Consider the following 15769-nt stretch of genomic DNA (forward strand, 5'->3'; position numbering starts at 1 on the left):
AAAGTTCATTGTAACTCATACTTGCTTCTTTTCCAAGTCAATCACTGATATCTACTGGAAAACTATAGAGCATGTAAAATTGCTCGTAAACTACCAAGAAGAAGTTATAGTATCCCCAAATTTTGAATAGGAAGAGAAAAACTAATCCAATATTTCCTATAGTACAGAGAAGTCTTTCTGTCGCATCTTGCTGTCAAGTAGCCATCAAGATTCAAGGAACAGGGAAGTCCCATTGTAGCTGCTTTCATTGCTGAATTTACAATAAATTAATTATAAAAATAAGAATAATAAAATCAATTATGTATGCTGAAATGTTCATTCCAATTTTCTACATAGGATAAGCCCTTTTTTTTCATGGTTATCCTTCAAATATTTGGAGACTGTTTATAGGATTTCTTTTAATCACTGTATAGAAGTATACGATATGTTTGTAAGAAAGATCAAGAGAGGTCATCCTATTCACTCTGTTGTGTTTGTAGATCTTTTATCTAAAATATTGGACACAGAACCAAACACGTTCTTTGTAATGTATAGAGGATAGAATCACTGTATATCCCATATGTAAAAATGTCACATCATATGTTCTGATGGTTCTTGTAAGGTGAATTTTAGGGACATTATAAAAATAGATATTTTTACTACAGAAATAAATTATAACACCGTTTTATCAAAAAGAATCCAACAATAAAAAGTTTGTGTGTGTGTATACATATATATATATATATATATATATATATATATATATATATATATATACTTGAAAGGTCTTCAACCCCTTTACAGTGGATTCACCCCCTTTTCCAGAGATGATACCTGTGAACAATATGAAATTCAACATTACATGCATTTACATGCACACATAATAAATGTAATCACATACTTTTTCGCCAACAATGGTACCATACCATATATATTGCTCTGCTACTTGTGATTAACTCTTAACATTATAAATTAGAGCTATTTGCATCTCAATTTTAAAGGTTTTCTAGTATATCATACATTGATAAACTATAATTTATTTAATAGAGTAGCTACTCATGATACTTTAGATTGGTTTTCACGATTTTGCTACAGAAAATAATGCTTCCAGGAACACAGTGTGTATGTAATTTTCTGTCTAAGCACTAACAGAACAGATTCTGCAAAAAAGACTTAGAATATGTATATATTATACACACACACACACACACGTTGCAAATCACACTTAAAAATCTAATAAAGATTGATTCACACAGATACACACATTTACTACCATAGACTCAAGCTACGAATATTCATAATTTTGAAATCAATGAAATAGCATATGGATTACAAAAGGATCCCCAAATGTTATATCTAGGAATAAATATTAACAACCCTTAAAAATTAAGTGTTTATTCTTTTATGGTTATAGCTGAATGTTTATTTTTCTGATCCATTTTCTCTGGCTTTGACACTAATATTAGCTTATATACAGTATAAGCTAAGCACTGTTCCAAGTCCTTCCCATGAGTTGTATCATCTAATACATCCCAACTCCCTGGAATATTATTAGTATTAACGTCCCTGTTTTTCAATTACTGGTGTTTTAGGCAGTTGAGGAGCTTGCTTTGTCAAAGCCACAATTATATAAAGCAAATGGTCTGAGATTTATACCTAATTGGTTGGACTTATTCTGTGTTCTCATAGCATCAAGCCCTACTAATACTAGTTTTCTTAGGCAAAAACAATCCAAAGATGGTCCTTTTTGTAATTGCTGCATAGTTACTTCTCAATAATAACTGAAAATGGGAAATTTCATGTCACAGAGACTTGATTTTTAATCATACTACATCCTTTTTAAACTATGTGACACTAGGCAAGTTATTTATTCAACTTGAGCTTCTCCTTCTTTATGTACAAAATAGAGAGGACAGTGCCTAGCTTCAGAGTTATAATTAAAGTACACAGTGTACATGAAACCCTGCCTCAGTGTCTGCACGTGGAAATCACTCTATGAATGAGTGATCCTACTCATTCCACTAACAGTGGCTGACACTTTCAGAACGGAGAATGGCTCTCTTTGGTGAATATTATTAATTCTCTTGCTAAAAATAAATGCCTGGCACTTGCTAGGTACTGAGTTATTTAATGTGAATCCACTAGGAACATATTGAATGCATTATGAAGCAGATAAACATAGCTATGAAGATATGAAGACTTGGAGAAAATATGAAAAATTCAACTAAAATTAAAACATTTTCAGAAGAAAATTTTTAGCTTTTCTAAAAACACTAAAATAACATCAAATAATCAACTTTATTTTTTCCCTTCCTTCTCTTTAAATTACGTATCTCTACATATAACCCTAGATCTTTTTAGTACTTCAGTTTCTGGTTAAATTATGCAAATATTCTCAGAGGACTCTAATCCATGTGTAAAGATGTTATTTTTAAATAGCTGTGTCTCATGTATTTATTAGTATATTAACTTCATTAACATTTTACACTTGTTTTAGTAAAGCATAAATTTGTTGGTGCTTCATTTATATGTAGTTTATAAAAATCAATCTCTCACCTCCTAAATCCTTGAAATTCTTGATTTGCTAATTTTTTTTCTTTTGGATGATGCTAAAACTATTAACAATTAGACAGTCAAGGTTCAATTTCTAATGAATTTGTTATCCACTTAATTCATTATATTTTAATTAATGTAAGCAAATTAAAACTACATTTTCTTTTTGCATACACGGTGAGCACGAATGAGTACTATAACCCAATTTCTGTTTTATTGCCAGCTAGAGCTATTATCAGGGAGTTTATTGTGGACTTAGTTCTAACAATTAATTGTGTAACAGTCGCTGTCCTAGGAGTCAAATGATTAGGGGAAAAAAAACAAACAGAATTAAACTCAATTATTCAAAATTCCAGTTATTTAGCATATGTCCCAAACTCTCTTGCTCATTAAAAAATCCTTTCTTCTTCAAGGATTTAGTCATGCGAAGTACATCTCTGCCTCCTTTTCACCAATAAACTTGAGTTCAGATATTGTCATTAAAATCCATGTGCATTTTGCTTCTCAAAAAAAAAAAAATTCTTAAATATATTGATGTCAGCCTTTGAGACTTTTTTCCTTTGGAGTCAAAGTAATCTTCTTCAACATTATGACACTGCTAAATGGCAGCTGTTAGGAAAAGAGAAAAAGGAGGGGATGTGTGTGGTCCTCTTAAGGTTTCAGAGGATAAAGTTCTGTCATCATAGGCATCATGCTTTTGTCTCCAATTTAAAAATTGGTTTTAATTGCATCACTAAACACACAAGAACACAGAAGGTAATGTCAAAGTAAACTACATAAATGCTGCCTCTGAAAGCAATTGTCCTTGAGGGTAGTACAAATTATAACAGCAAACACTTCTACAATTTTTATTATGTAAAATAATAAAAATGGCCTTTTAATAATTTTATAATAATAATAAATGGCCTTTTATATATTATGTAATTTATTCTTCAAAACAGTTCTATGAAGATGTTATTATATTTTTTATTATTTTATAGATGACAAAATTGAGATTCAGTAAGATTTAAAATGTTTCACAAAGTCACACAGCTTATAAATGGAACTTAAGATTTGAACCTCAGCAGTTGACCCAGTTGTCTGTCTGATGTTGGTAGCTAGTTCATCCTCAAATTGCCTTCTTGATAGAATTCATATTAATAGTATTTATAAAATGTATAATGCTCTAACAAATGTGAATTGTTTCTAATGGAATACTGGTAGAGAATGAGTAACTGGATTCAAATTATTACCTTGAAATAACCTACTACAACAGTAAGACCTGGTGTTTTGTGAGTCAAGCGTACATATATAGTTAGGACACAAACTGATGAACCAGGAAAAAAAAGCCATAGGTGCTTAAAAAATATTTTGTGGATAGACAGATGAATGGATAAATGAAGATTGAGTAAGGAACCTGATTGTCATAATACATTAATACACACATATCAATATGTAATACTATAGCCAATGATAGTGTTTCTGAAATTGTATTTAAAATGATATCTGACAAACGAGAGTTCATTTTCTTAAGAAAAATACTTTTCATCAAAATCAGATTGATTAACAATTCAAAATCTCTGGATTACTAAAATGTTTTTCTAAAACATGAATCAATCCAAAAATGTTCTGTATAGTTTATCTAAGACAATCTATGAATTCAACACACTGATTTGTATTTTAAATTGTGACTACATGGAGGGCCTAGATTGATTAGAGACCAAAAGTTACAGTTCAGTCTAGTCCACCAGGAGAGCCACATAATGCAAATCAAAGTTCTTGGTAGCAACGTTGCAACTCATAAGTCCAGTTTATTTTTTGTTTGTTTGTTCGAACCTGCAGCTTGTTTCAAAACATAGGAACTCAGTGGCTTGATTTTTATTGGAGGATTCCACACAGTTGAAGCAGAATGACTTGATGTAACTGAATTCCCCATTAGGTTCAACTGGCCACCCCATGTAGATGAGGGCTTAATTTAAATTGCATGTTACCTATTAGTTCATTTAAGTGTATAGGATTTCAATTTCTTGATTTAAACCTTGTTGTTTCCTTAAGGATAGAGCCCGTATACACATTCCTTGAACTTCTCACACTGGCTTCTTCCTCCCTAGTCTTTGGTCTAAAATCATTAATCGCTGTAGCAGTGACAGAATTTTAAAAGACCTTTATCTCAATAAATGTAATTCAGGAAGTCTTTATGATTTTAATTGGCATATGTACACTTTTGTATGGCATTGATATATGTATTTTCTTTTAAACCAAAAGTTTTATTTTTATCTTGAACCTATTATTATTTCATTTGTCATTTTAAAACTAAAAATGAATTCTGTATAACAATTTAGAAAGATCTAGTTTCCTTCTAGAAACCATTCTTAGTGGGTGAAGTCATTCTTAAAACCTATTCCTTATAAAAATGCTGAGAACAGGTAGATTATATTTCATATTAAATCAGTTGAGCTATAAAAAAATCAAATTGGGTTTATAATGGAAATAAAAACTGACTTTACTATAGTCCAGCAACAGAGAGATCATTTCTTCATTTTTTGGATCTCATTTCCTCAGAGAACACAGTTACTCTTAAATTTTAAAAAAATACTTTTATTTTTGAATTGTTTTTCTGTTCATTAGGTACATTATACAAATTCTTAGAAAGGAATAAAAACATAAATTAGAAAATGTCTTATTGACCTAATTGAACATCTTCCAATGCCAATAAGAATTTGCTGATTTTTTTTAACACCTGTGTAGTAATGTTGCCCTTTAAGTGTCACTGGTTGATTTTTCAAAGCTGTGTTGCCATTTTATGTCCATTAATATCAATTGGAATATGTGGCCAAATCCCTGTATACCACTTTGAAATTTTACCCCTTACTGTTAATGATAGTCTTCTAACAGTGGAGATAGAAATAAATTATTTATCTACTTAGCTCAAATTTACTCTCTTGGATCAACTAAATAAGGGAGAAAAAAAAAACAATATTTCTTTATTACTTCAAAGTAGTGTGTATGTAAAGAAGACATTGGGTTAATATGTATTGACTGTGTCAGTTATATTGTGCGGAGATAGCTGTGTGTCTATCAAAAAGTTTGTTATAGATTTCTTTAAAAATGCCTTCCTTTAACTTTTATTGTTATGTAGATTTTTTAGTATAACTAAAGATGTGTATATACATATGTGTGTTTTTGTATTCTCACTATAAATTCTGTCCACTATTAGCCTTTTTATGGTTAAAACATAAAAACCGTGAGGAATCACTGATAGATAATATAGAATTAGAATCTTAATGTCCATTTTCTAATTTGCGCAACTTAACACTTTGTATTCAAAATGTCTGTTATGAATTTTGAAGTGTCAGTACTCAATATTCCTAACTAAGAAATACTATAGTAATATGTAGAGGAAGATGTTTTAGGTGTGGGAGCCACAAGTAGACATTTCCACAAACATTTTTGTGTTGAGTACAAAAGCATTAGTCGTGAAAAGGTTCGATTTTATCTGAAACAGATATGAACAGGATAAAAAGAAAGCCACCTATATTTTCTATTCTTTTCTTTTCTTTCATTTTATTTTATTTTTATTTTTTTGAGACGGAATCTTGCTCTTGTTTCCCAGGCTGGAGTGCAGTGGTGCGATCTCAGCTCACTGCAGCCTTTGCCTCCCGGGTTCCAGCGATTCTCCTGCCTCAGCCTCCCAGGTAGCTAGGATTACAGGTGCGTGCCACCACGTCCAGATAATTTTTGTATTTTTTAGTAGAGATGGGGCTTCACCATCTTGGCCAGGCTGGTCTCAAACTCCTGATCTCAGGTGATCCATCTGTCTCGGCCTCCCAGAGTGCTAGGATTACAGGTGTGAGCGACCACTCCCAGGCTCTTTTTTAGACTTTATTTTTTAGAGCAGTTTAGGTTCACAGCAAAATTGAGAATAAGGTACACAGATATTCAGTATATACACCGCTCCACACATGCATGTCCTCCTTCATTATCAACATTCCCCACTAGAGTGATACATTTGTTATAATCGATGAACTTGCATTGACACATACAGCCTAACCACCCAAAGTCCAAACTTTACAATAGGTTTCACATTTGGTGTTGTGCATTCTACGAGTGTAACAGATACATTCTCTAAGTGGGTTTTTTGTGTGTGTAAATGTATAACAACATGCATCTACCATTATAGTATATACAGATTTTCACTGTCCTAAAAATCCTCTTTGCTCTGCCTATTTATCCCTCCCATTCACTCCTTACAACCACTGATATTTTCACTGTCTCCACAGTTTTTCTTTTCCAGAATGTCATATCGTTGGAATCATATGGTATCTAGCCCTTTCAGATTGAAAGCTTGCTTTTTTAACTTTTTGTTTCTTTTCTTATTTAATTATTTTATTTTATTTTTTAAATTTAATTTAATTTTAAGTTCTGGCCAGTTTTTAAAGGAAAGCTGTGTGTGCTACCTCAGAGTAAGCACTCCAGTAAATACATATTGATATTGCTGGTGACTAGTGGTGGCGGAGGTGATGACAAAGAACTCACCACATGAGGCTGAACCAGTTGTTTGGTTATGGTGTTTGTGGAGCCCTGGTTTAAGGCAATGTCATATTCTTGCATAAATTGAACTGTCTTTAGTTCAGAAAATGCTTAAAGGACCCCTGACTTATAAGGGAACACCAGGAATATCAAATTATATTCATTTATTATGAAAGCATCAATGTACTCTGGGATGTTTAACATTTGATAATTCAAAGTAGCTTTAGTACAATATATTCATTTAAAAAATAGCCCCAAAGTATTCTTTCCATCTATACAATTTTTATTACTATTAGGGAATAATATACTGGTAATGTCTGGCTAATTAAATATTTAACTAAATGCAAACACTCTACTGGATTCTAGTAAATTCTCTTTAACTTGATTAAAACTTTCTAACATGTGAAAAATTGAATTAGACTCCCAATTTTTATTTCAAATTGTGGGAAGTACATATAAAAAGCAACATGGAATCTGTAAGTTCATCGGCATCTTGCCTTTTTTAACAGAGTCTATGTTCACAACAGCTGCTTAGTACTCTGCAGAAACATAACATAGCTGTATGTCTACTGATGCACTATATGTGATTGTTTTTCTTTTCAAAATCTGCTGTTCCTTGTTGTTTTTTGTTTGTTTGTTTTTGAGACAGAATCTCACTCTGTCACCCAGGCTGGAGTGCAGTGGTGTGATCTCGGCTCACTGCAACCTCTGCCTCCTGGATTCAAGCAGTTCTCCTGCCTCAGCCTCCCAACTAGCTGGGATTACAGGCGCCTGCCACCACGCCTGGCTAATTTTTGTTTTTGTATTTTTAGTAGTGATGGGATTTCGCCATGTTGTCCAGGCTAGTCTCAAACTCCTGTCCTCAGGTGATCCACCCACCTTGGCCTCCCAGAGTGCTGGGATTACAGGCGTGAGCCACCGATGCTCAAATGTTCTATGCAGTCTTTTACACATTACTGTATATCAAAATGTAATATGCATATAATATGTGTGCATAGAGAATTCTGTGTTTGCTACACCTACTTGTATAACATATCTAAATTCAATATTAGTATCAAAGTCCTTAAAATTAAAAAAAATCCATTGACAAATTAACATGCCTTAAAACATAGCTTTTATACACTACATATGTACACATCTTAAACAGAGATAAAGTAATTTGAAATTTGTCCTGTATGACACCGTCATCACATGATAGTAATAGAAGTAATATAAGACAGTATACTCAAGTGGTCAGTGTGCTAACCATTGATTATTCTGACTTTGTGTAGGGACAGCAATCAGACCTATTGCTTTGAGAGCTGTGACCTCCATTGCTCGTGCTCTGCCTGGATTTCCCATTTTGGCTACTGGTGGAATTGACTCTGCTGAAAGTGGTCTTCAGTTTCTCCATAGTGGTGCTTCAGTCCTCCAGGTAATCACTGTGTTTGTCTGTCCCTTTTAAAAGTCTCCATCTCACAAATACAATGTAAGTTATGTGACAAAAATATATATATATATATTCTTTTTTGGGCCTCTTGAAAAGGAGGACATTTGGGATCAAAATGGCAGCATGTATTAAGTTCCTCTGATGAGTTAAGAAGAGACCTGAGGTTTGTTTCCTGTCCTTTAAGGGGTTATGAACCCACTGTGTTTTTCTAATGTATTTATTCACCCATGTGTTTCTGAAATAAATGAGATCAGGTACCCAAATGCATACTGTCCTACTGGAAAAACAACACATGAGGAAATCTGGGTAAAAGTAAAATCTCAATTGAAAAACAAAATGAAATCAAGGGTATGAAAATCTTATGTCATTACCAAATTTGATCCTAAGGTTCCTGAAGGATCCAGGAACCATTGCCAAAGAAGGAAATTATTGGCTTTATAACTTTTAAAATTTTAAAATAAATTGGTTGTTCAGCTTCTTGTAGTACAAAGCTGAGGGAATTTCTTCCCTTGTCCTCTTAAAGGGATGCTGTGAGATGTAGTGGATTGTACTCTTAATAACACCCCTAAAATAATGAAAATTAGACTTTAAAAATTATTCATATACTTTTTAAAAATAATGTTGCTCAACATGGGCTTAGTACTATCAGCACATTTTAGCATAAGAATTTCTCATTCAGGTTTTGTAGCCTGAATTGACCTACGGATAAAACTTTTTATATGACTAGACTGTGAACTCTCTGGTAATACTCCATTAATAATGACTTCTCACTACTTAGCATTGATGGTAATTGGAAAGCAGAAAGTTTAGCATCACATATTCTCTGGCAAAAGGGTCGAGTGTAGAGTTCATGTTGCTAATTTGACAATCAGAATTAACATTGTCCTATGAAATACCTACAATCTAAGGTGGAAATACTATGTATTAGAAAGCTAACGGAGGCAGACTTTTGCTTCCAAGAAGATGGAATAGATTTACTTTTCTCTATGCCTCTCATACTATACAACTAAAGACCCTTATATATAAAACTCATATAAGAAGACTGAAAGGTGGAGAGAAGGCAGATTGGCTAGGGATCTCAAGACCCAAGAAACAACACAGTGGTGGGTTACCTGGGATTTTTTTCATCACATATCTCACACTTAGAGCCAAAGAAGCCCAACAACCCAGAAACAACAAGAGGCACAGACGAAAAGCCTGCTTTCTCTAACCAAAGAGCAGGAAAGGGGCAGCCTAGCAAGAGAGAAAACTTTTAGACATAAATCCTCTACTTCACCCAACACCACAGATACATATTCCATCCCTACACCCATCCATGCAAGCAAAGGACAAGTAGGGATCTTAGATGTCCACCCTTGCCAAGCAGTCTCACATCCCCACTGGGGAAAAAATGAGCCGTCACCCCCATCCCATGTCAGAAGCCTGGACTTCTACCCTCACCTGAGAGTAATGAGGTGTCCCTCCTCCTCCCTTCTGCAGTAGTAGTAGAGGAGGTCTAGTAGAGACTGGGGACCTTCATCATCACCATGTGGTAATAAGGCCACTCTCCTTTCCTCCTTCTTACGGTGTCAGTGAAGGCCAACTAGGGAGCAGCAACAAGGCGTGCCTGCACCTCTCAGCCAGGGGTGTATCAGTGCAGGCTTGCTGGAGAGCCAGAATTCTCACCTCCTTCCAGCAGTAACCAGAAGCCATGCCCCTCGGGTGTCCAAGAAAGCCAAGTAAGATACCTGGGCTTCTGTCTGGCATTAAGGAGGTGGCGTTCTCCACTTCCCCTGCCAGACTGACACCAAGGAAGGCTACCAGAAGCAGAAAGTTTAGGTAAGATCAAGATTCTCTTAATATTATACCAAAATTGTCAAGATTTCAATTAAAAATTACTCATCATACCAAGACCCAGGAAAACCTCAAGCTGGATCTTAAAAAAGAATTGATAGATGCCCACATTAACATAACAGAGATACTATAATTATCTGACAGAAATCTTAAAGCCTCCATTATAAAATTGCATTAAGCAACTACAAGTGTGACTGAAACAAATGAAACAACAGAAAGTCTCATCAAAGTAGTAGAAGATATAAAGATGGAAATTTTGGACTTAAAACTGCAGTCACTTAAATACAAAACTCAATTGATGTGTTCAATAGTAAAATGAGAGAACATAAGAAAGAATCAGGGGGCCGGGCGCGGTGGCTCACACCTGTAATCCCAGCACTTTGGGAGGCCGAGGCGGGCAGATCACGAGGTCAGGAGATGGAGACCATCCTGGCTAACACGGTGAAACCCTGTCTCTACTAAAAAATAATTAGCCGGGCGTGGTGACGGGCACCTATAGTCCCAGCTACTCGGGAGGCTGAGGCAGGAGAATGGCGTGAACCCGGGAAGCGGAGCTTGCAGTGAGCTGAGATCCGGCCACTGCACTCCAGCCTGGGCGACAGAGCGAGACTCTGTCTCAAAAAAAAAGAAAGAAAGAATCAGGAATCAGGGAACTAGAAGACAGAGCAATAGAAATTGACCAATATGAAAAACAGAGAAAAAAAAGACTGAAGAAAAGAATGAAAACAGCCCTCAGGGAACTGTGGGACTATAACAAAAGATGTAACATTTATGTCCTTAGAGTCCCAGAGGAGAGGTGAAAAAAGTAGGAAAGGAAAAAAAAAATGGCTGAAAATATTCCAATTTTTGCAAAAGACATAAATCTGCAGATTCAAGAAGTTAAGGTAAACTTCCAAAGAGGGCAGCTTCAGAGAAATCCATACCAAAATCCATCATGGTCAAATTTCTGAAAACTGAGGAAAAAGATAAAACCTCGACAGCAGCAAGAGAAAGATGACACTTTACTTATTGGTGACAAACAATTCTAACGACAGTGGATTTCTCATCACAAGCCATGGAGTCTGGAAGGAAGCGGGACATTTTTCAAATGCTAAAACAAGAACTGTCAACTCAAAATCCTGTATCCTTCAGAAATGAACGAGAAATCAAGACATTCCCAGCTGAAGAAAAACTAACAGAATGTATTGCCAGGAATCCTTAACTGAAAGAATGGCTAAAGGAAGCTTTTTCAGAAGAAAGGAAATGATAAAAGAAGGCACCTTAGGATATCAAGAAGGAAGGAAGAATATGAAGCAGTGTCTTCAAAAAGAATCTGGAAGATAAGAGTATCCAGGCTTGAATATCACCTGAATTTATTTTCATGAACATGTAGAAATGCTTGGGCTGAAGCATACAATTGAGTTATGAGTGGGTTTCAGAAGAGACTCTTGCTCATGCTCAGGTGTGACCATGAGCAAGTCATGCATGGAAGTAAAGATTATTGGCTGTCTACCACGTGCTACTAGTAACTGCTGCTACATACAGTATTTCCACAACCTACTTGAGAGTGAAATTTTTAAATCTATATTTTTAATTGGCATCAACTAAGGATTGGTGGATAAAAGTGGTGGATGTGGCTTGGCTCTGTGTCCCCACCCAAATCTAACCTTGAATTGTAATAATCCCCACATGTTGTGGGAGGGACCTGGTGGGAGGCAGTTGAATCATGGGGGCAGGTCTTTCATGTGCTTTCCTGTGAAATAAGTCTCATAAGATCTGATGGTTTTATAAAGGGGAGTTTCCCTGCGCATGCTCTCTTGCCTGCCACCATGTAAGACGAGACTTTGCTCCCCGTTTGTCTTCCAGGCTATTGTGGGGCCTCCCCAGCCATGTGGAACTGTGAGTCAATTAGACCTCTTTCCTTTATAAATTACCCAGTCTCGGGTATGTCTTTATTTAGCAGCATGGGAACAGACTATAGTCACATGACTAGCAATGGAGCCAGAATTCCCATCTAGAGTTTCACAGCCACAAAACAAATACTCTTCCAACTGGACACATGGCCTGTCTTCCCTCACAGAATCTGTAAGACGGAAATATTAGTAATACACAAGTATTCCATGCCCACTCAAAGCTTACATGTTCAGACTGTAGCTTAGCTCTTAGAGTCAAGATTCTGTGAAGAGAAGAAATGTGAAATCATAGAAAACTAAAGGAGAATTATATGTCCTGCGTGTGGATGTGTACTCAGGATGCAGAGCCTTGTATGTAAATTTACAATAGAGTACCATGTGTCCTCACAGAAATGAATGGTGAGGTAACTATTCAAATGTCAGCTTCTACTTAGGCTCCCCTTAGATGGAAAATCAGAAACTCACTGACTATGCACATGAAGCCTGTTGTATTCTGTACATGAAAGGACCCTGGAACTGGAACTGCAAGAACCAGTGGGACAGTTCTGGGGCAAGACCTTTGCCGACTATCTTTTGTGGGCCATGTTATTTCTTCTTCAGAAGAAACTTAAATTCTGTCCACTCTTGTTCTCTCCATGACTTACTCTTGCCTCCTCTGAACTTCTTTCACATAGCTGTCATGACCCTTTGACCCACTCCACATTGTAGCCTTTTAGCTCTCATTTCTCCGTGGCATGTCTCACTAGCTTACTGTCTGTTGACTTGGATTTCTTTTTTTTAACTTTTATTTAAAGTTCGGGGTATGTGGGCAGGTTTGCTACACAGGTAAACTTGTATCATGCGATTTGTTGTAGAGATTATTTTATCACCCAAGTATTAAGCCTAGTACCCATTAGTTATTTTTCTTGATCCTCTCCCTCCTCCCATCCTTCACCCTCTGATAGGCCCCAGTATGTCATTCCCCTCTATGTGTTTATGTGTTCTCATCATTTAGCTTCCACTTCTAAGTGAGAACATGCAGCATTTGGTCGTCTGTTCCTGTATAACTTTGCTAAGGATAATGGCCTCCAGCTCACTCCTGCAAATGACACAATCTCATTGTTTTTTATGGCTGAATAGTATTCCATGGTGTATATGTACCACATTTTCTTTATCCAGTCTATCATTGATGGGCATTTAGGTTGCTTCTGTGTCTTTGCTATTGTGAATAGTGCTGCAGTGAACATACGTATGCATGTGTCTTTATAATGGAATGGTTTATATTCTTTTGGGTATGGCTCAGACTGCTAAGAGAGGATATCTGTTTGCCGAAATTTATCTTTTTATGCCAGGCCCCATCATAAGCCATTGGTTACCCCATATATTGACTGCTTGGTGTGTAGCAGAAACATACTAAATTTTAGTTGAATGAATTGGTTAAATGAATGTGCTTGGTTATGGGTGTTTTGTTTTGTTTTGTTTTGTTCTGTTTTTACCAGAATTGTGAAGAGGGGATAAAAGGATTCACGTGGTATAAAAAAATCATTACCTCTTAGCTCTAGCTGGGAATAGCCCAGAGACTTTCCAGCTATTAAAATATTGGTTCCCAAATGATTTTGTTAAAAATGTAAAGTTTCACACATAGGCTTTTGCTTCAGAAATGAAGAGGAAATCAAGACATTTTCAACTAAAAAACACCTAAGAGAATTTATTGCCTGGAGAACTGGCAATCAAATCTGTAGAAATTTAAAGATTATTTATCAGCTCTGCCATTAGCTTGGGTCAGATTTTTAACTCAGCCAGAACATGTTTTTTAACAAATATTAGCTAAAATATGAACTAAAATCAGTATTAAGATATATATACTTAGAATGGTCATAAGGTGGGAAATATTTGAATTTATTGTTTTAGTTCGGTAGTACAATGGAGAGTAGAGAATATGTATTTCCATCTTTCTTCCCTTCTAACTGAATTTCACTTCATTCCACTCCCTAATCTTGAGTTAACCTAACCTTTCATTCAGTATACCTTTAAGCTGTTGAATATTATTACAGAAATTAATATAACTCTGCAGTTGGGCTTACTCCAAATACACAGTGTTTAATGTCTGCTGGGGCTTAGGTACTAGTCAGTATTTGGTTTTATTCGTCTATTTTTTTTTTAACTTCCCATCAAATTCTTTGGGTTTTGTTTTTGTTTTTGTTTGTTTGTTGGTTGGTTGGTTGTTTTGAGACAGAGTCTGGCACTGTCACCCAGGCTGGAGTGCGGTGGCGCAATCTCAGCTCACTGCAAGCTCCGCCTCCCAGGTTCACACCATTCTCCTGCCTCAGCCTCCTGAGTAGCTGGGACCACAAGCGCCCACCATCACGCCCGGCTAGTTTTGTTTGTTTGTTTGTTTGTTTTTGTATTTTTAGTAGAGACGGGGTTTCACCGTGTTAGCCAGGATGGTCTTGATCTCCTGATCTTGTGATCTGCCCGCCTCGGCCTCCCAAAGTGCTGGGATTACAGGCATGAGCCACCGCGCCCAGCCTCAAATTCTTTCTTGCAGTTAGTTCGAATATTTTTCATATAGCTCAAAGCCCTTAGCCTCTCGATCGTCATCCTCCCATTTCTCTCATATCATCTATTCATTGGCTGTCATTGCCCAACCCAGTTCTGTTCTCTGGTTTTACAATATTTATTAAATCCACCTTTCTAATGATTTCTATTCTCAAGTGAAGTGTGTACCAACAAAATGAATTCTTTATAACAGATATGACCAGACAAATGAAATTTATTTAAATACCTAGGTTATGGTGCTGATACACTGGAGTATAGAAATAGAAGTCCTGTAATAAGTATAGAAATAGCAATATAAATAAATATTTTGACTCTGGTTTTTCTCATACACTATCCATCATGTATATAGACTATGTAGGTAAGTGAGTGCACTACTAAAATTAAGATTTACACTCAAAGTAGTAATTTCAAAATCTTACGTGGATAAGTGAGTTCCCTACTAAAATAAAGATTTATACTCAAATTAGTAATTTCAAAATCTGTTCCAAATGAATCTGTGTTTGTAAATTAAGCCATATGACTGACATTAAGAAGAGTAATGACATTTTAAGAATGGAAAGCTAATTTTTTTCATAAGTTGTATAAGTGTGATAGAGCACGCCTTCCTTATTGCTTTATATGCATCACAGAGAATAATTCATGCATTCGTTTTTTAATAAATATGTATTGAGACCCTACTATATACCTAGCATTATTGTAGAAGTTTGGAATATTTCTGTGAATTAAAAAAAAACAACTAAAGTCTGTTACCTTATTGGGCTTACACTCTTGTGAGCAGAGACAGAAAAATATACAATAAATGGTAAATATAAGCATATGATATTTAACATAAGATGATAAGTGCTGTGAGATAAAACAGACTTCATTGTAAAGGTAATATTTTTATTAAAAATTGATGGTTGTCTGTAATCCCACGCTTTGGGAGACTGACGTGGGCGGATCACGAGGTCAGGAGATCGAGACCATCCTGGCTAACACGGTGAAACCCCGTCTCTACTAAATTACAAAAAATTAGCCAGGCGTGGTGGCGGGTGCC

General features: G+C 35.7%; 1 protein-coding gene across 6 annotated transcripts in view; it reads left to right on the plus strand.

Annotated features, from left to right (window-relative positions):
* Nucleotides 1–15769, plus strand: part of LOC105485445 (dihydropyrimidine dehydrogenase) — an 875814-nt gene that overhangs the window by 698030 nt on the left and 162015 nt on the right. For all 6 annotated transcript variants that reach the window (XM_011747801.2, XM_024793997.2, XM_071074657.1 and 3 more), the window contains one exon: nucleotides 8313–8455. In XM_011747801.2, the coding sequence (XP_011746103.2) occupies nucleotides 8313–8455 (143 nt within the window). The remainder of the gene's footprint in view (nucleotides 1–8312; nucleotides 8456–15769) is intronic.

The sequence above is a fragment of the Macaca nemestrina genome, chromosome 1 (genome assembly GCF_043159975.1).
Source record: "Macaca nemestrina isolate mMacNem1 chromosome 1, mMacNem.hap1, whole genome shotgun sequence".
NCBI classification, from domain to species: Eukaryota; Metazoa; Chordata; class Mammalia; order Primates; family Cercopithecidae; genus Macaca; species Macaca nemestrina.